This window comes from Magnolia sinica, chromosome 11 (genome assembly GCF_029962835.1).
Source record: "Magnolia sinica isolate HGM2019 chromosome 11, MsV1, whole genome shotgun sequence".
Classification (NCBI taxonomy): domain Eukaryota; kingdom Viridiplantae; phylum Streptophyta; class Magnoliopsida; order Magnoliales; family Magnoliaceae; genus Magnolia; species Magnolia sinica.
The window spans coordinates 6,200,780-6,221,484 of NC_080583.1; the positions used below are offsets into that span (position 1 = coordinate 6,200,780).

Genomic DNA, 20,705 nt, shown 5'->3' on the forward strand with positions numbered 1-20,705 from the left:
ATACAATAGTTATGGTGACCGTTCATTTTTAGAGCAGAAGAGCTAAATTACAGAAGAGTTGAAATAATTAAAGATAAGCTTTTATTTGCTGCTTTTCCACTAGTGATGTGGGTATTGTCATATTAACGGCTTGGATCATTGGAAGATGACTCACATTCAAAGGTTCAAGTCCCTGCGTACCATATTGCAGTGCGTGGAGATGTACTGCGGCAAACCTCTGTGGAACTCCGTCATGCAGGAGAGAGACGTCGGGATACGCACGTAACAAAATAACAAATCATAACAGTGGTAGTAATCGTTTTGCCTCCATTGCGGTGCAATAATCCACCGTGTATCTCCGCCCATCGGGCCCGCATGCCCAGTGATTTTATGATCAGAACCGTCCATGTTGTTGTCTCTATGATTTGTAAACCATATAAAATTTATCCAACTCTAAAACATGAACGGTTCAAATCATGGGACCATCTCAGCATGCGGGCCCCAGTGGGTGGCCACACAACAACAGGGAAGGCACATTCCATTGTGGCATGCAGGCTGCAGGCGTGAGGAGGTGCGGGCCACGTACGAGGTGAGGCTCTGTTGTGAACATGCACTACCCTGAAATCTATACCGGTGATTTTGTTTGGACCGTCCATTTATTGGACATTGGTTTTGGCCCAGATGATGAGTTGATTGATTTGCATGACTTATATGGGCCAGGGTACGTTCATGGTTGGCCCCACCTGATGGGTTGATTGGTTAGCATGATTCATTGGCCAGGTAATGTTCATCGATAGGCCCACCTGATTAACGGCATGGATCTCTTATACCTATTCTACATTGGCTCCTCTGCTGCTTTCACTTCTTTGATCTTTCCTCTACCAAGTGCCAATCCACGCAGCATTGACCGTTGATCTCAAGGTCAATGGTTTTAAATAGTCTAAACTCACCATGTGCTAGGCTTAAAATATTGTTTGGATGTCCATATCGTGATATAAATTTACCGCGATACATTACTAATTCAATGGGTAACATTGCAATACCTGCAATCAAGGAATGATACCTTAATAAGAAATGGTGGTTTTAGATGGTTAGGAACTTCCTATCAAAATAATTTCGGTTAGTAATCTATCAACGGTGGGGCTTACGAAATTAACTGGCCTGATCCCATCTACCCATGCGAGTTACACTTCCGCATAGAGATGGGCATCGAGTCAAGTAGGATTGAGTTAGCGCCGACTCAACTAAACCCAGTTTTGAAATAGACACATAACCTGAACTTAACCCAACTTAGTAACGAGTCCAGCATACCTGACTGGATCTGGGTCTGAGTCTAGCCTAGACTAATTTGGATCGAGTTTGACCCGATCACAGGCACCGAGTTGGGTTGACTTAATACCGAGTTAGGTTGAGTGCGGCCTGGGGGCTCAAAGCTTAAAACACACGGCAGCTTGGGTATGAAATGTCAAATTTGGTGTTTTTTTTATTATTATTTTTTATGTACGAGTCGGGTTTTAGATCGAGTCAAGCCAGTATTGAGTTGGATTTCATGTCAAGTCGAGTCAAGTCAGTATTGAGTTAGATTTTGTGTCAAGTCGAGTTGAGTTATTAGGTAACCCAAAGTCAACTCAGTTCGGATTGGACAAAGTCTACTTAGTTCGGATCCACTCACCCACTTGGCTTGGGTTGAACTGGGTCTGAACGAGTCTGCTGAGTCAAGTCGAGTCATCCGTGCCAGCTCTACTCCCCTGTCTCCTTGGGACTAGGGCAGCTTTGTAAAGAGCATGGCATGACTCTACACTTCCATGTCATTGCTACACATGTGGGATTCGTGGACTAATAAAAACCGTTCATTTAATAGGCTATCTATTACGTAGGTAATAATCCAAAATCTAACTGTTTGGGCAATCCTATCCATACAACCAATGCACCCAAAAGGGTAAACGGCCAAGATTGGTTCACATGATCCAAAACAAAGCCAAAACCAGCCCAATAAGTAAACGAGCTTAGGCTTCAATGCCGAGTATTCGACCTCAAGCTGAGCCCGAAATTCTGATGGGCCAGCCTAGTCCATTGATAGCCACGCATCCATTGATTGGACGAGGTCCATTAGGAATATGGTTGGGATCACCGGTCTAAGATTCGGATGTGTCCCATGTTACTTGGTCCAAGTTGGCTCGGATTCGCTATTGCATGATCTTTGATTTTGAGACCATCGTCTACAATAAGCTGGAAAAACAGATGGACGGTGTGGATATACTATGAATACATCAAGGTGGGCTCCTACGGTTAGGGTCTCACCAATATAGCTGGTTCCGGGTTCGCAGCAAGTCTCGCTCCATCATGAAGGCCCGACAAAACCCAGTATAGATGCTGATTGGGTAGTACCCTAGCTACTTGCCCAAGCTCAGCAATCAGCACAGTCGAGGACTCTAAAGGGGCCCACCTCAACGTTTGGGTTTTATCCATACCATCGATCCATTTGCCATATCACTTGAGGGTATAATCCCAAAAAATGAGGTATATCCAAGGCTCAAGTGGGCCACACCACACGAAGCACATGTACTAATGACACCCACCATTGACATCTTCCTAGGGTCCACCATTAGAGGTGTACACGAGTCAAACTGAGTCAAGCTTGGCACAGCTCAACACGGCTCGGCTCGATCTTCGAGCCTGACTGACCAGCTCAGCTTGGTTCGATCGGCAGCTCGGCTAGTGTGAGCCAAGATTGAGCTGAATTCGCCTATGCAGCATTTTCACAAACACATGATCTATACCTTCATAATCCCACTATATATAAAACAACAACAATGGTTTTACACATATTTTATCAAACACCTTGTAAGCAATATAAAAATCAAGAAAAAAAAAAGTATTTGTTTCATATACATACCTTCCTTACAACCAACCACACTTCATTGAGTCATTTCATCAAACACTTGGTGAACAACAACAATATCAAAGTAACCGAGTCACTGAACTGAATTGATCCGAGTTTGATTCAAGTTGGGTTTGATCCGAGTCGAGTTGAGCTCGGGCAAGCTCGAACTCAGTTCAAATTTTTTTCAAGCTCAAAAAATCAGCTCAACTCGACTCGAACTCAATTTTGAACCAAGTTGAATCGAGCTTTTTCAAGTCGAATCAAGCGAGTTACTGAGCTAACTCTACTCGTGTAGACCCCCTATCCACCATAACATTTATTTGCTATCCAACCTTTCAAAAACAAAATAATAATAATAGTAATAATAACTTAGATCCAGAACTTTTGTGGCCCTAATAAGTTTTCAACGGTAGACTAACATTGAATCTATCTTATTTTTGGGCTCATAATCTAAATTGATATGGCAAAATGGATGGATTGTGTGGATGAAACCATACGTGGCCACCAATATATGTATAATGGTATCCAATCTATGTCCCACCCATAGAGGGCCCTTATCGTGGGGCCCACCTTGATATGTATATTCTATAACCACACTGTCAGTCCATTAGTGTTGGATCACTTTAATATAATAACATGAGCCTTATTGATGCTTCGTATTAAGTGAAATTAGGTAATACCGAATTGCATTTCATACCATGCAAAAAATGGCCAAAAAGGATTGGATTAATCCCAATATCATATTATCCATAGTCAATGATAAATACGGTGGGATTTTTAGTGAATCATGAAATCTGTTATATTAGTGGGCCCTATTGATGCAAGAATTTGGACCACTCTTCCCCGACCTCCGAACACCTGCATAGGAAGAAGACCAAGGAGGCGAACACTTGCATAGGAAGAAGACCAATGAGACCCTGTCTAAAGCATGGGATCCTCCAATGCCAAAGTCGGGCTAGGAATCTGAGTCCAGTTGTGTTGAGAAGTTTAGGGCTAGAAATTTTGCGTACCTTCTTCTGTCGATTTATCTACCGATTTATGGTGCTTATAGGGTAGGACAGTCCATCAGTTTAGGCACGATCTTAGCCCTTAGGCGGGACGTGCACGAGTGATGAATATGGGCCATTACCCTTGAATCACGCGAAGGATGATTACGCAACGGGTGGACGCTGGCGGTTATTGTCGAATCATGTGCTACTGAGGGGGATTCTGAGCCAAGGCGATCTAAACCAAGCTCTATCAATCGACATGAGGTGATCCGAGCTGCACTAATCCAAACCGGGCTCGCCGGTCGACCAAAGACGTCTTGGGCTGAACTAATCTGCGCCGAGTTCTTCCGGTCGACCGGAGACGTCCTGAACTGAACTAATTCAAGCTGAGCTAAACAGGACTAAATCGGATATAACAAATCAATCGCTGGGTCTCATTAGTTCTAGATGATTCCTTGGCCTTACCGAATTATCCCGTGTTTGGTGGGCGCAAGCGGGCAAAGACTTTTCATGCCTTGCCGAAGACTGTACCGGCAGGAGCATACGCTAATTTTTATTTGTGAGATGACCACACAGTCCATCGTATATGTCATGTACATGTGACGGGCATTAATTGTGAGATGTAATCAATTAATTATAATGGTCCACCCAAGGCAGGCTTCAATTAATAAAATGTATGTCTTAGGGGAAGAATTTAATCCCAAATCGTGTGCTTGTAGAATGAAAATACTATGGTATTTCCACACATGTAATAATTATTAATTCATCAGATGCAATTCCATCCCATGTAATCCTTGGCCTAATGGTAGTGATTGATTATCAATGGGCCACTATAGTTTTCAACCAAGCTGATATTCGTTTATTTTTTCCTTCATCCATGTTTGCGTGATCTTATTAATTTATAGACGGCATACAAAGCCCTCCAAGTTTTTAATGGTAAGTTGTTCAATCACCACTGTTTACCATAGTATGGTCCACCTGAGAATTGTATCTGCTTCATTTTTGGGCTCATGCTGTAAAAATATCTGGAAAAACGGATGAACGGCGTGGATGTAGAATATATGCATCAAGGTGGACCCTACTGTAAGGGCCGAACCGTCTTTTGGTGAGGCCGGGCCGCACCTAATCCACTTTCCGTATCGCCAGGACCGAGTCCGTGCTGGCAGGCGCTGTGTTTTCCTACCAACGAATCCGCATTTTGAGAGAGAGAGAGAGAGAGAGAGCTGGAAATCCGGCTCATTCGTCCACGTAAAAGGATAACAGAGAAGGAGAGAGCGAGAGAGAGAGAGAGATGGGGGACGAATCTAGGGTTCGAGAAGAAGCTCTTGGGATCTTGGGACTTTTCCAAGTCCTTCCTCGATTGGTCGTCTTCGATCTCGATTACGCTCTCTGGCCTTTCTACTGGTATCAAATCATATCGATCTCGATCCCGATCCCATTTCTGCATCTTTTCCTTTCTCTTTTCTCGATTTCTTTCGCTTCTGCGCGTTGATCTGATCTGCTTTTGTTACTTCTTCAATTGAAATCTGGTGGATTCTTCTTTTCATTTCTTTCACGAAATCGTTGATTTCTTCTCTGGGGGAGTGCTCACATGTCAAATTGGACCTAGTTGTTGTGGGGCCCACGTGGTGTTTCTGCATGATATCGGAACCGTTCAATAGGCGGAACCCTAGATGATGTGCACGCAGCGCAAAAACAAGGCCAATCCACATACTAGGTCGGCCGCACCATAGAAAACAATGTATGACCGCACAAAGACCCCCAAGTAGAGATTGCCACTTCCCAGTTCCCCCTCTCCAACACACTACCGCAGAGAAACAAAAGAACTTGCTCATAAGATTTCCTCTTTGAGACAATCTCTAACATGATGAATTTAAAAATAGGATCCTTGCTTGCCAATATCTCCAAAATAAGAAATCCCTTGAATAAGGAAATCTAATAATACTTATTTCCTAACATTGAGATTTGTAAAATAAGAAAGCACTTAAATAAGAAAATCTAATAATAGGACAATAAGAAAGCAATTAAATAAGAAAATCTAATAATACTTATTTCTTAACAAAGATATATTTTCCTAACATAGGAAGATGACTTAAAGGAAATTAGGAACAAGTTAAAAAAGGAAAGTGGGCCTTATTTTGTGCACACATGTGGGATGTGCAGCGATCACATCAATTCCCCCTGGCCTAGAAAAGTTTGGCTCTGTTGAGTTAATGGTAATGTACTCTTTGCAAGGCTCTAGGTTATGCACTTCAAATCATCTGATGAGATACATGTTTTGTTGGTCGACCCTTCCACTTGATGAGAAACTTCTGATAACCACATTGGTGTGTGGGAACCATGTGATTGTCCAACACATTTTCAATGATTTCTTCGAGCTGCATGACACCTTGGGTACATAGATAACCTATTCTTACCTAGCTTAATCAGATATGCATTCTCACCTAGCTTCTTCAAAATAGACCTGGCTTTTTGGAGTGGAGCTTTGTGTAAGAGTTTGTTGGAAACTTCTCAGGTTTGAGCTGCACCATAACTTTATACCCTTCTTGAAAATGTGCAAAATGTCATCAAACATCTGGACGTCCCTTGTATTTTTCATTACTAAGGGTAATCTTTTCCCTAACTTCCTCGTGTATCTCCTTAATTTGTTGTGCAAAAGCTTTGGCATTTTGGCTCAATCAAGTCACAACAAGAGGTGGGACTAAATCGAGAAGTTGAGGTCACTACCAATCGCAATTTCTAAAGGATAGAGTCTTGTAGTGCGATTCACAGAACTGTTATAGATAACCTTAGCTTGTGGTAACATGATGCATGAATTGATGTGATTACCAAGTAAACATCAAAGTAAAATTCCATGACCGTGGCTGATGACCTCAGTCTACCCATCTGTTTGTGGATAATAAGCACTTGAGAAGTTCAATTTAGTTCCTATCTTAGAACGCAAGGTTTGCCGGAATTAGCTCATAAACTTAACATTATAATCGGATACAGTTGTTTTAGGAACAGCGTGTAGATGAATTGCCGCTTTGAAGAAAACATTGGCGATGTGTATGGCATCTGATGTTCTCTTTAAAAAAAGTGTAGGGTGTCTGATGTCTTCTTACAAAGAATGAAATGGGCCATCTTACAAACCTGTTAACCATAGCGTAAATAGAGTCATAGCCACATTGAGTCTTAGGCAATCCTAGGATGAAATGCATGCTTATTTCTTCCCATGGAGCATCTTGCATATGCAGTGGAGTCTTTATACCAGTATTTTGCCTGCTACCTTTGACTAGTTGGTACACCTAACGTTGTTGAACAATGGTTCTGATATCTTTCTTCAAATTTAGCCAATAAAAACAATCCTCAAACGAGTTTGTTGTTTTGACGGTGCCAAAGTGACCCCAAGCCTCCCAAATGAAGCTCTCATATAACAAGCTCTCGCAATAAGATTTTAGGAAGACACAACCCCATATCATAAAATAAGTACCCATCGTGCAGGCTATAATGTGAGTACTCAGTGTTTGAATTGGCAAAGAGTGTTGAAAATATCTTCTCAAAATCATCATCTGCTACGTAGCCTCTTTTTAAGTTCTTTGAACCCAACAATGGAGACTAATAAGGTAGACAATAGACGTATTTTTCAACTAAGGACGTTTGCTACCTTATGTTCTAACGACCTGATACTTCAAGTTGAATGTGAACTCCTGAATATAAGCACTCCACTTAGTATGCTTTGCACTTAATTTCTTATGAGCATTCAAATAACACAATGCCTCTTGATCAGAATAGAGCAACTAAATCAAGGAAGAAACTAATTACAATAAAATTTAACGTACCAAACTGAAAGTTTGACTCACAAAAGAGAAAAGATGCAATGATTGTGATCGAGCTCAATAGTCCTCTAGCCTTATTCTAGAGATCAACACTTTTCCCTCTCCAGCACACTACGATAGAGAAACAAGAGAACTTGCTCAAAGGAAATATCATTCGACCGCATCTTGTCCCATAGGTGTATGCCTTATTTTTAATGGGTCCTTACAAGATTTCCTCTTTGAGACAATCTCTAACATAATCAAAAGAATCTAAAAAGAGGATCCCTTGCTGGCCAATATTTCTAAAATAGAAAATCCTTACATAAGAAAATCTAACAATACTTATTTCCTAACAAATAAATATTTTCCTAACATCGGAATATGAAAGAAAGAAAATTAAGAACAAGCTAAAAAAGAAAGTGGGCCGTTTCTTGTCCGCACGTGTGGATGTGTGGCAGTTGCATCGAGAGGGGTGTGAGTAGGGGTTGCAAACCTCTTCTATTCTAGTTTTGAGGATTAATGGATCACTATTTACACTCATCCTTCCCTTATATAAGGAGAAAATATGTTATTTCCCCTATTTGCAAGCAGGTACCCACCTGGCCTGAGATTGTTGATGCAAGCTATGGCTGTTGGATCCTTATGATCAGCCTGCAATCATAATCACAAACAATAATTTGAATGCATCAAGTAAAGAAACAATTAGATTTTTATTCCACGCCTCATGTAGGTTTAGTGTCACACCAACCACAGAAAGTATTTCATCCAATGACAACTGATCTCCTACATGCAAGTACCACAACTTGTGGTATTGTACCATCTTTCTTGCCAGTATACCACTTGTGCAGGACATCAATACAATGAAAGCTCTAGGCCCCACCTGAAGATCACCTATCAAAAATATAAGCCATTACGCTCATCAGGTGGGATACACCATTGGAATCAGTCGACAGCTGACTGTCTGTGGACCATTCCTAATTTTCATATTTATAATTTACGATAGAGAATGTTCAAAGTCCAAAGCCCTAAAGCTCCCATGAAGTCTGGACCATTCCTATTTATGTCAGTGAAGATGAGCCGCCTTTTGTATAGAATGCCAGGAGGTAATCGCAGAGTTTTCAGGTATTATGGTAGAGACATGTATCAAGACAGCCGTAGTTGTTCATGTAAGATGAGTTGGAATGAGGGGGGCAGACACATTTTTAATTTGGTTCTAGTCTTAGCAACTAACATACCACTTGTTCATTTTCTTTGTGCCTTAATGTTGTATGTTGGGCTTCTGGAGGATTATAGAAATTTCAAGAACCTTTCAGGCCGCAGATCAATTATACTACCTTATTGTGCAACTTTATGCCGTATATGTCCTTTCGGTTCAGATGCTGTGACCTCTCACTGTGTTGGTTACCAGGAGGTTGCAACAGGTGGTTTAAATGTTGGCATTAATGCACATATTGCATCCTCAGGATACGGAAACATATTGGTATCACACGTATCGGGGAATGTGTTGTTGTTTGAGGGAAACATTGGGAAATGATGGAATTTTTCAATAAAACCTTGGGATGTGTTGAAAGAGACATGATTACACGCTTGGAATTCAAAAAATCACAAAAAAACAAGTATGCACAACAAGTTTCCTTTGTAAACTATGCGTTTTTGATGCAATTATATCCAAAATGAGTTCATATAATTCATAAATCATACAATACAAATATAAAATAGATTCCCCCAGATAAATTCAGAAGAAAATGGATTTTCATGGGTTTTTTTTGTGATTTTTTTAAAAATTTTCGGTAGGGAATTTATTGCAATGTATTGTTGCTTATCCTTGGCTAGTTAAGGGGAGGGAATCGTGGAGAAGTGTTCAAGCCAGAGTAAGAGATGAAATAAGTTCTTTGGTGTCTCCCTGTCATGAAGATTCTTTCATGGAATGTGATGGGTCTAGATAACCCTCAGCATGTAGTGTATGTATTGACAATACAATGGAATTTTATGAAGGGTTTTTGGCAAAATATCGCAATTTATCGATATATTGCAATACATCGGCAATACATTGCAATATTTTGTGCGGTACATGGGAATCTAAAAGTTCCCCTGTATACCGTATCGGCCACATGCAATATCAATAGTATCAGCCAATGCTGTCGATATTTAAGTCACTGGTTGCAACCCTTGAGAAATTTGGATGGATGGATGACCTCTCAAGGAATACTACAATATTTAATGTATGGATGGATAGGTGGATGTGCAAAGTGAGCAAAAATCAGGCGAGCCACCATATAGACCATTTAAATCAGACCTATCAATGGTCTGAATCAATGTACATGTGTTGCCCGCCTGTTGAGTGGATTGGCCTGATTTTTGTGACAGGTGTGCCCCACCTTTTGGCACACATGTGGTGAAGGTACAGCCATGATGAAGCTTAATAAAGCCCATATTTGGATATGCAAGTCTGCAGATAGCAAAGGGACATGCAGGTTCAAGCCCGTATCTCAATTATAAACAGGGCACATTTCTACATTGAGTTCTTGGGTTTGAGCCCAGCTTGCCTATCAAAAAAGAAAAGAAAAAAAGAAAAAGAAAAAACGAAAGTACAGGCACATGTGCACCCATAGACGTACACACGCAGGGAGGGTCATTTGTGGTAGCAAATGCCCCACAAAAGAGAGAGGCGGTGGGATGGAGGGGTTAAATGCAATCATTGTTCTAGTGTTAACAACTCTCTTTTGAAATGCTAATGAAACGGCATTTCCCATTCACACCTTTTTGTTTGCTTATTTGTTGCAGTGATTGCCGCTCCAAAAGAGAAATGCCGTCTCTTTATCCACATGCTAAGGGCATACTGTATGCACTCAAGGATAAGGGAATTGACATAGCAATTGCTTCTCGATCACCAACTCCCGACATAGCAAAAACTTTTCTCAACAAATTGGAGATACAATCCATGTTTGTGGCACAAGTGAGCGCTTCCAATAACTTTTTAATCCCATTTTTAATCAAAATTAGCATGACTTCTTATGTCAGCATTTACATGTTTACCCTTTTATTTGGTATCGGGGTACAATTGTGGGCAGGGCTACCAACGGGTACGGTTACCCACATGTATCTGATGGACCCAACATGATTTTAGTGGGTCCAGATCCAATTGTTCAGACCCAATTAAAAGCTGGTCTGGTCAGGTTCAGGTCAGTTCCAAGATGTTGGACCTGGTTTTGGGTCAGGTTAGGTCCAATTAATTTTAATGGAATACTATGTATCTTAAATATATAGTAGTGATTCTAGCAATAAAATGAGGTTTCTAAGCCACACATGTAAAAGAGCTCATTTGCACCACACGTATCAAAGTGGCACTCGTGTTTGATGTTATCCACCCATCAAGTGGCCCTACCATGTAAAACGCCCTTATTGTTCCCAAACTTGATCCAAACCGGACTTGAAACCAAGGTCCAAAGACCCGATGGGCACTTGACGAGTACTCAAGCCGGGTAGGATCTGGGTTCGGGTTCTCAAAAAGAGACCCAGATTTGAAAGGACACAGACCCGTTGAGACCTGAACCCCAGCAGCCCAGGTATGGGTAATCTAAAACCGAGCCTGTTGACACCCCTGTGCTCTTGGCTGTTCCTGTTTCCCAAGGCCAATAGGATTCATGGCTACCAAATCACAGCTTGAGATTTTATTTTATTTTTTATTTTTTGGGACCCTCCCCTTTTGTCACTTGTGATTTGGGGCAGGAAAGCAGGAAAACACCAAACCGCCCAATGCAGATTCTGTTTACCTCACCTCCCTAGTCAACAATGCTAGCCCACTAATGTGGACTCTGTTTTCCTCACCTCCCCATTCACAAAGCACGTCTTGTGAAGCCCTACTAACCACAATTTGGTGGTACACCCAAAACTCGCCTACTCCAAGACAAGTAACCTGAATTTAAAGGTCTTATATTCCCCTTGAATAGATAACTGCCTTCAATGATACCAGAACCCATTCCTAACATTGAAGAGTCTAGTTTACATTGACCAAGTTGGAGATTTGGTTGATGAATCACAAATCATGTGACAGCCTCATCTAGCTTCTCAGATTGTGGTTTTAGATTGTTATAATTACCCACTCCATTGAGCGTTTGATAGTATGCATATTATATGGAAAATGTTTATTTTGCTGCATCTGTAGGAGATCTTTTCTAGCTGGACACACAAGACGGATCATTTCCAAAGAATCCATCGGAGGACGGAGGTGCCTTATAAATCAATGCTCTTTTTCGATGATGAGGATAGGAACATTGAAGCGGTAACCCAATTTATCTTTTCCTCACCTTTGCTTTTCTAGATTTTGTTACTCTCTTCCATCATTTACTTGTGAAGCGTTCCAAACTTATCAAGATCTTTGCATAGTTTCAATTTCATATCTGTGGGGATATTGTTTTTATTTTGTTTATAGAGCTTTTCTTAGCTCATGTGCAAACCTGGCATACAAGTGACATCCAAGCTGTGCATCAGGTGTGAGCCAAAACATGTATGTCCTGGCCAAAAATCAGGCCAGTCAATTCATTGGATGGGCTACACATGTATGAAAACAATGGAAAAAACAATTGCCAGTAGTCGACACCCGACCTGTGTGCAGGGCCCAAAAATCAGGCCGTTGAAACTCATTAGGTGGGCCACACATGTTCAGATACTACTAATATGTTAAGATGAAATAAATAACAAAAAATTACACATGGTGGTAAGGTACATTCAACATGCACTAGGCAATGTGGGGCACACGTGATCTTAAAGATCAGATATACCTGACACAGTTGGCTGCTTATGGAGGTTGCAAGGGCTTCTCAAAAGTCTCTCCAATTTGACCATGGAACTAACAACGGTGAAATCCTTGCAGGTATCGCAGATGGGGGTGACGAGCATTTTGGTGAACAATGGAGTAAATCTCGGAGCTTTGAGGCTGGGGCTAACAAATTTCACCCGCAACTCTGCCACTCCTGATAGAAATAAGTGAAAGTAATTTGTCTATTAAGAGCTATAAACTGCAAGGACATGTTTTTGAATCGTGCCCTGTAGAATTGGTCCACATTTGTACAATAATCATTTTGATCATTGAAGTCATATTGGCTTGTGATTGGGAATAGTTGGGAATGTCATACAATATTCAGGACTAGGAACTATGATGTAGAACCTACAAAGACGTCATTCTTTATGAAATGGAGATTTCTTACTCTCTCCTTCTTCTTTTCTGTTAATTGTTTCTGGGTTTTTACTCCTATGAGCTCGTTTGGGTTGAGGGATGTTCTGAACTAGTTTTACTGCTTGATGTGCATGTCTAATGCAGATTCGGTTAATTATCTCTCTGTTGATTGCCTTTTTGCTCAAAAGATGTGGGAGAGCTTCCTCATTATTCTTAAAAGTTCGTAGGTGATGCCGTGGCCTATTGAAGACTTCTCTTGGCTTGTCACGGAGAGGCAGGGAAAGCAGGAAGAGTGATGTGGCATATTTGGGGGTGAGGAACAACAGATTATTAGTGGGTCAGTGTTAGCGGTGGTTAGAAGGGTTAAGCAAGATGTGGTGGAATGGGCCTCTTAACCAAACACCGTTGATGTTTGTAATATATCTTCTTTGTTTGGGCCGCAGTTGCTGTTTCTGCCTTAGCTTTTCTTTAAGCATTCTCTTTTCATGAAAGTTTCATTACCTTTCACAAAAAAAAAAAAACCCAAACTCATTCGTTCCAATCTCATTTGAATCGAGGCAGCATACTATAGGCTACAATTCCATTTCCAAGCTGTAGGTGGTGGCCTGTATCTCGAGTTGTGGGGAACAAAACCCATCCAAAATGTTTGCCAACCAAGTGTTTTTTTTTTTTCCCAGCTAGCTAGTGTGTAATTATCTGGCGAGTGGTTTGGTCTTATCTTTGCATTAGGTGTTTTTCCTCGTGGGGCCCACATTTTGAATGGGTTGGATGTTGTATGAACACAACACAGGCTGTTATGTGGTAGTGTATATAGGCTGCTGCTATTTGCTAGTACTCTTTGAATATCAGAACACTACAAGATTAACCCTGTTAGGGCTATTCTTGTGCGTGCGCTTGTTGGGTTGCTGGCATGGCTCACATATGTGAGATATAGGCAGGCCTGGCCCTGCACAATACACAGATAGGATGTAAATAAATGGTTGAAAAGACTTTTGACTGATGATCCACATTCAGTATACATGGCCCACCCATAAACCAGACGGGCTTGACTTTTGGGCCAGGATTGATGATAGGATTACCTGATGGATGGCTCTGATCTGGTCCATGCTGGCACTCATGCCATATCTGACAAGATTTTTAGTGCACATTAGGAGGCCAGTTCCTCTACAAGTCCTTGCAAAACATGCTGCTTCTACAAGGGTTCACTGTGACGTGTGTATGGCATCCAACCTGTCCATAAGGGTTGCCCCATCGTTAAAGTCAGCCCATAAATCAGGCGGTTCCCACCATCATGTGGTCCACCACTCGAATTTGGAGGTTTTTCAGCAATTCTCAGTTGTCTTCTATGATGTGGCTTGCCAAGTGACCGGATAAGCCTGATTTTTTTTAGCAGCCCACAATCATGGTGGGGATTAATTCACAGGTGTTGGAAGGAATAGCCACAACACAGTAGGCCCTACAGGTATAACCAGGGTAATAGTTGAATAAACTGGTGAATCACTTTAGAATAAGCTTATTTTACAAATACTTGTAGAGGAAATAGCCTCAATTAATATTTCATTCATTTCAAATGAAATTACGAACCTATTTGTTTCACCAATTACCTCGGTAACACAGATATATGCAATGATTACAAATTACTTCACTTGTCTCCCGACATGACCACAACTCCCGTGTTTGATTTGATGGTGGTAAAATTGTAATGATGACACTTTTACACTGCGTTAATGTCAAATCATCACCAAAATAAACTGATGTCACTGTTTGGATTTGAGATTTTCATGATGATTACATGAAAAAGTATAATGATTACAAATACATTTACTTGTCTCCTAAATGCATCTATATTTGTCTTACGAATCACACCCTGCCAGCTTATTAAATAACTCCCGTATTGAAAATAGAGAGAGAGAGAGAGAGAGAGAGAGAGAGAGATGAAAATGCTACAACAATCTGCTGAAATAAAAGCATTTTAAAAAAATCTCCTAACAGATAATGCTCCTACAGATTCTGCTGATACATGAGTTTGAGAGAGATAAGGAAATGGTACAACAATCTGCTGAAACAGAAGCCCAAAGAAAACCCCCTAACAGAAAGTTCTCCATCAGAGAGTTACAATGCTACAACAATCTGCTGAAACAGAAGCATATAAAATTAAGAAAAAGAAAAAAGAAACACTCACAGAAAATGCTCCTACACAATCTGCTCAAACATTAATTTGAGAGAGAGAGAGAGAGAGAGAGAGATTACTGTTGTTCTCATACAATGGAGGTGATTTCAACATGAATTCCATGTGTTAAAAATACATTTCCATCCATGTCCACATGCTAACTGTTGAGAATTTTCAGTGGTGATCTTTCATCATTACTGACTTTGGCTATCCTTTTTGAGTGAGAATTGATATTCTTTTCTTCTTCTTTGTACCAGATGTTCTCATTTTCGGCTATCCGTGTAATCCTCTCCAAGCTTACCATCAGTTCTGCATCTTTTCTCGAAAATCCGTCAAGTTGGTCACAAAATCCTATCATCTGGTCCACCAGTTCATCTTTCTCCAATTCCAATCTCGCATTTACTTCAAGCAATGCTCTCTTTTCTGCTTTGAGATCCTCAACTTGGCTTTCTAATATTAGTACAGTAGACTCCAAGCCTCTTAATATTTCCTCGTATCTTCCCATCTCTCTCTCTCTTTCCAACCGTTTCAGAACTAATTCAGCTTCAAGCTGCTCTATCAATTTCTTCAACTCAGACAGTGATTTCTCTTCCATTTCAAGTTTCCTCTTTAACTCATCAAATTCTTCTTCCTGTTCGGCAATGAGATGCTTCCGCTCTTCAATTTCAAGCTGAGATAGTATCCAATCTGCAGATATGTTCTCCCAAGCCTTGTAAAGGGTGTCGATCTCAGACTGTTTCATTTTGACTGAATTTGTTAGCTCTTGTCCCAGTGACATAATCTGTTTCTGAAGATCATCTATTCTGTTATCCTTATCAGCCGCAATATGAAGAAAGCCATCTTTCTCTTCATTGAAGGTTTTATCAGCCTCCTTTCTTGCAAAAATGGCAGCTTCTGTTTCTCTTTTCACTGATTCTTGTTCCAACAAAACAATTTGCTGCTGGAGCTTGTCTACCATCTTACCTTTCTCTTCTACAATTCGGAGAAATCTCTCCTTCTCTTGCATGAAGTCTTTCTCGGCCTCCTTCACAAGAACGGAAGTTTCTGTTTCTCTTCTTTTGTACTGTTGCTCGAGCGAAAGAAATTGCTGCCGGAGATCTTCGATTCTCTTATCCTTCTCTTCCATGATTCGGAGAAAGCTCTCTTTCTCCCGCATGAAGGTCTTCTCTGCCTCCCTATATGCAAGAACAGAAGCTTCTGTTTCTCTTCTTGCATATTCTTGTTCAAGTAAATTGAGTTGTCGGCGGAGATCGTCGAAGTTCTCGTCCTTATCTGCTGCGTTTTGGAGAAAGAGAGCTTTCTCTTGCTTGAAGGTTTCCTCCGACTCCATCTTGGCAAGGACTGTTGCTTCCAGTTCTTTTTGCATCTTTCGGTTTTCATCATGGCAAGCTTTCAGTTGAGTTTCTGCGTCCAGTTTAGATGCTTCCATTTGTTCTGCAACTGGTTTCAACCTTTCCAACTGGAAATTGATTTCAGATTCTTTGTTGGTTTTCTCAGCTAAATCGGAGCTTGCCTTGTCTAAAGCATCTGAAACTTTCCTCAGATCCTCTCTTAGAGAGCTTTCCCTGTTAGAAGCTTGCTCTTTCAGTCGATCCTGATGGTGAGATGATTCTTGAAGCATTTCTTTACACTTCTCAATCTCTTTTTGCATCAGAAATAGCTTATGCTCGTTACAATCTGATGACTCGACCCTCTGCATTAATGATGCTTTCATCTCACGTTCTCGCTCAATCTCTGCTAGGGCTTCAAGCAAGCAATTGTTCTTCTTCTCCAATTGTTCAGTCAGGGAAGAAATCTGTTCATCTTTCCTTTTGCTGCACAATTCTGTTTCAGCTTCTGAATCTCTGAGTTCTGAGTGAGCTTTCGAAAATTCCGTTTTCATAACCATAAGCGTCATGGAAATCTCTTCGTTCTCAGCCTTTAGTCGCATCATCAAAGAATGACAACCCTCTAGTTCCGTCTGCAACTCCTCGATTTGTTTGTCTTTGGAACTCAACTTGAGCCGACATTCATACAATTCCGTCTCCATCTTTTCATCTTTCTTTTTGCTGCACAATTCCGTTTCAGCTTCTGAATCTCTGAGTTCTGAGTGAGCCTTTGAAAATTCCGATTTCATAACCATAAGCATCATGGAAATCTCTTCGTTCTCTGCCTTTAGTCGCATCATCAATGAATGACAACCTTCTAGTTCTGACTGCAACTCCTCAATTTGTTTGTCTTTGGAATTCAACTCAAGCCGACATTCATTCAATTCCATCTCCATCTTTTCTGCCTTGCAACTCCATTCAGCCTCTTTGGCTTTGAGAACAGCAGAACAGTCTTTGTGCACCTGCTCCAAGACTCTAAGCTTCTGACGGAATTTTGAAAGAGGGGCAGCCCCAGCTTGGCTGATCTGAGCTTCTCGAAGTTCTTTTAGAGATCCCAGCAGCTCCTGGTTCTCTTGTTCGAGGCGTGCTTTTATAAACTCCATTTCTTTGAAAATGGTCTCTTTCATTGCCAATGAGTCCCTCAATGCTGCAATGTCTCCATCTCTTCTTGCCGTCAAGCTCTCGATCATCGACTGTGCCCCTTGGTATTCTGCAACAACATTCTCATAGCATTTTTGGGATTCAGACAATTGAATTTCCAGCAACTTTCTTCGGCTTTCTTCCTGAGCTAGTGCATGGTTGCACATCTGTAACTGAGAGCGAAAACCTTCAGAAACTCTAGTTTGAGATTCCAAATTCATCTGCAACGAGCAAACCTCATTTAGCAATGTTGATTTCTCCAATTCCCACTCCTCCTTACTTTCCCGAAACTGGTCTTGAAGCTTCTCATGTGCTTCTTCGAGATGATCAAACTGCTCGTTCCTCCATTTGAGCCGATCACTAATTTCCCATTTCTCCTGTTCCACTGTCATCAGCATATCCTCTCTTTGTTTCAGTTCCATAGGCGCTTTTGCTCTTTCCTCTGCATCAAGACATTTCTTCTGCAAGATGGAAAGCAGGCCTTTCAGATCTTCGATCTCTTCCTTATATGCACGTATCTTTTGCCCCTGATCTTCTGTTTTTGCATTTGATTCATCCAAGGCAGAAACTAATTTCCTATTCTCTGTTTCTAGCTTCTGCAACTTCTCATCACAGTTGGTCCGGAGCTGATTGTTTGCAGAACTCAGATGTCTCAGCATTGATTCTTTCTCGTGCAAATCAGACTTTAGTTCTTCATACATTTGCCTGGCGTGAGAAATCTCATCTCTTTGCGCGCTTAGTTCTTGAGCTTGCTTCTCAATCTCGGTTTTTGCCTCTTGGACCTTAACAAGCTGTTCACTGTGGGCTTTCTTTAAACTCTCAGACAATTCGGCTTTTGCGTGATAGTCAGCAGTGAGCCTTTTCATTGCTGCTTTAAGTTCATCCAGCTCTTTACAAGCTTCATCCATTTCCAAGGCTTCTTTCTGTTGATTTTATGTATTTCTGCTTGTAGATGAAGAAAACAAATCAGACAAGATATCATCAACATAGAGCTATAGATTTAAAATTCTGCAAGGTGGAGAGGTTTGCTAATCCAACACTGAATGATACAGCTCCAATACACACCACCACATGCACCAATGTGGCACACTCGGCGAGATCCAGACTGCCCACCAGGTGGAGCCCACCATGTAGATGACCCAACCTTGAAATCAGGCCATTCGCTCATCAGGCAGGCCATAATGTTAGGGGGAAAAAAAATTGGATAGTTTAGAAAAACTTGGGCAAATGTTTTTCCGGTTTTCTATTGGTTTGGGAGATGTAGCCCACCTGTTGATTCATGTGGCCTGATCTTAAGGCAAGGGCAGCTGGGTGTTTGGGCCAAGCTGGTGAACAGCTTAAGTATTCTGGAAACAAACTCCTAAAGCTTGTATGTTTTCGCTTTGCTCGACCAAGCATCATACAATAACTCAATACAACAAGGGATAGAGAAAGATATCATTCATGCATCACATGGCAGTTTTAAATAGCACCTTTGGGGTAAGACCCGCCAGGAAATGGAAACCGGCATGACTCGCCCTGAGTCCTGTTTCAGTCACATTTCCATCTACTGACTTGTTTTACTTGCCACCAAAACCAAGAAGGCTAGGCCAAGTTGACTCAGTTCGATACAACGTTTAGAACCATCTCTTTAGATCTTCAAAAGAAACTGAAAGCTCGTAATGAGATGAAAGAAACTCTAATAAGTGGATGAATATTTTGACCTAAAAATAGTAAAATACCCAGAAGTGGAGACTATATATATATATATAGAAAAATGCTCACACACAACTAGTGGGACACTGCGTTATGGTCCAACTAGCTGGCATTTAATGAGAAAAAATTTCTCTTACGTACAATACAAGTTCTCATTAATTAGTGCTAATTAATGTTAAGAGAGAGGGCGTTTGCTCCACGGTATCTTTTTGTGAGGTCTTTTGAAAGTAATCCCTAGCTTGGGTGGGCCCCGCTTTGGTGTTAATGTAAAAATCCACCCTGACCATCATGAGTGTCACCCCATGTTAGACTTAGGAACCGAAAATCAATTCCATCTATTGTTCAAGTAGGGGGCACAATTGGAAATTGTGTGCAAAAATAAGCTCGCCTTCCAAAATGATTCCTTTGATGAGGTGCGCTTAAATGAAGTTTGGCCGTGATTTTTGAGTTCTATGCGTAACCTTTGGTATGGCATTCAATGATTGTAGTGGATTTCACTTACTCATAACTGTGGGTACTGTGAAAATCAAAGGTAGAAGTCTCCCCCTTTACTGTTTTATTGGTGTGGCCTACCTAGATCAAAAGTCAGTATGATATTTTGTCTCTAGAAGTAGAATGAGATGACACATCTGATGGTCGTAGTGGATCTCACATGCACATCACTACACTGATGGGCCAATAAAAATAAGGTTAGGCGTCCTCCTCTGCCGTTAAACTTCTTGGGCTCCGTTAGAAGAAAAAAAGCTCATATGGGAGAAAAAAAAAACTTAAGGATTAAGTGCGGTCCCTTCCTCATGCAACACAGTTCGTCGCTGGTCATGCCGCCCACCCTGATGTAGGCATTATATATCCAGGCTGTCCATTAGTTTTTTCAGCTCACTTTAGAACATTATTTTTAAAAAAATGAAGCAGTTAGAAATCTAAGTGGTCCACATCATAGGAAATAGTGGATATTGAACTCTTGCCATTAAAAATTTCCTAAGGCCCAACGTAATTTTTACTTGGCACCCAACTTATTGAAAAGGTCACAAAGACCTTGATGAAGTAAAATAAAATAAAAACAAATTTCAGCTTGATCCAAAACTTTTGGACCACAAAAAGTTTTTAATGCCCACTAACCACAGTTTCTGTAGTGTGGTTCACCTGAGAATTTTATCTACTTTATTTTTAGAATCATGTCCCATCATGAGCTGAAATATGGATGTTGGGCATGAATATAAAATACGCATATCAGGCCCAATGTCAGGGATGCACATTAATGCTTGATAACAAGTTTCACCTTTTTCTTTTCTTTTTTTTCTTTTTTTTGAAAAACGCACCTTTTCTCTCGGAATCGGAAGAAGTTTAACAGCGTGAGATAAAGCCAACCTCGAATTTTGATATGGCCCACCGTGTCATGTATGTAAAATCCACTCCCACCATCAGATGTGCAATCTCATTGTAAGTCTAGAGGCAAAATATAAGGCAGACTTGTAATTCAGGTGAGCCACAATAATATAACAGTTGAA

At 40.9% G+C, this 20,705-nt stretch overlaps 2 protein-coding genes across 3 annotated transcripts; one reads left to right on the forward strand and one right to left on the reverse strand.

The window, feature by feature from the left end:
• The first annotated feature begins 5,018 nt into the window (after nucleotides 1-5,018).
• Nucleotides 5,019-13,282, forward strand: LOC131218671 (uncharacterized). Of its 2 annotated transcripts, XM_058213349.1 has the most exons (5): nucleotides 5,019-5,256; nucleotides 10,434-10,605; nucleotides 11,815-11,931; nucleotides 12,523-12,641; nucleotides 13,053-13,282. In XM_058213349.1, the coding sequence occupies exons 1-4, from the start codon at nucleotides 5,144-5,146 to the stop codon at nucleotides 12,637-12,639; spliced, it is 519 nt and encodes a 172-aa protein (XP_058069332.1). In that variant the 5' UTR covers nucleotides 5,019-5,143; the 3' UTR covers nucleotides 12,640-12,641; nucleotides 13,053-13,282. The 2 variants fall into 2 exon arrangements, with proteins under 2 accessions (XP_058069332.1, XP_058069331.1); XM_058213348.1 differs by lacking the exon at nucleotides 13,053-13,282 and having other exon boundaries at nucleotides 5,020-5,256; nucleotides 12,523-12,855.
• Nucleotides 13,283-14,756: 1,474 nt separating this feature from the next.
• On the reverse strand, nucleotides 14,757-19,125 carry LOC131218672 (uncharacterized protein At4g38062). The gene has a single exon (XM_058213350.1). It carries the CDS (start codon nucleotides 18,408-18,410, stop codon nucleotides 15,153-15,155), a length of 3,258 nt encoding a protein of 1,085 aa, XP_058069333.1. The 5' UTR covers nucleotides 18,411-19,125; the 3' UTR covers nucleotides 14,757-15,152.
• Nucleotides 19,126-20,705: the final 1,580 nt, after the last annotated feature.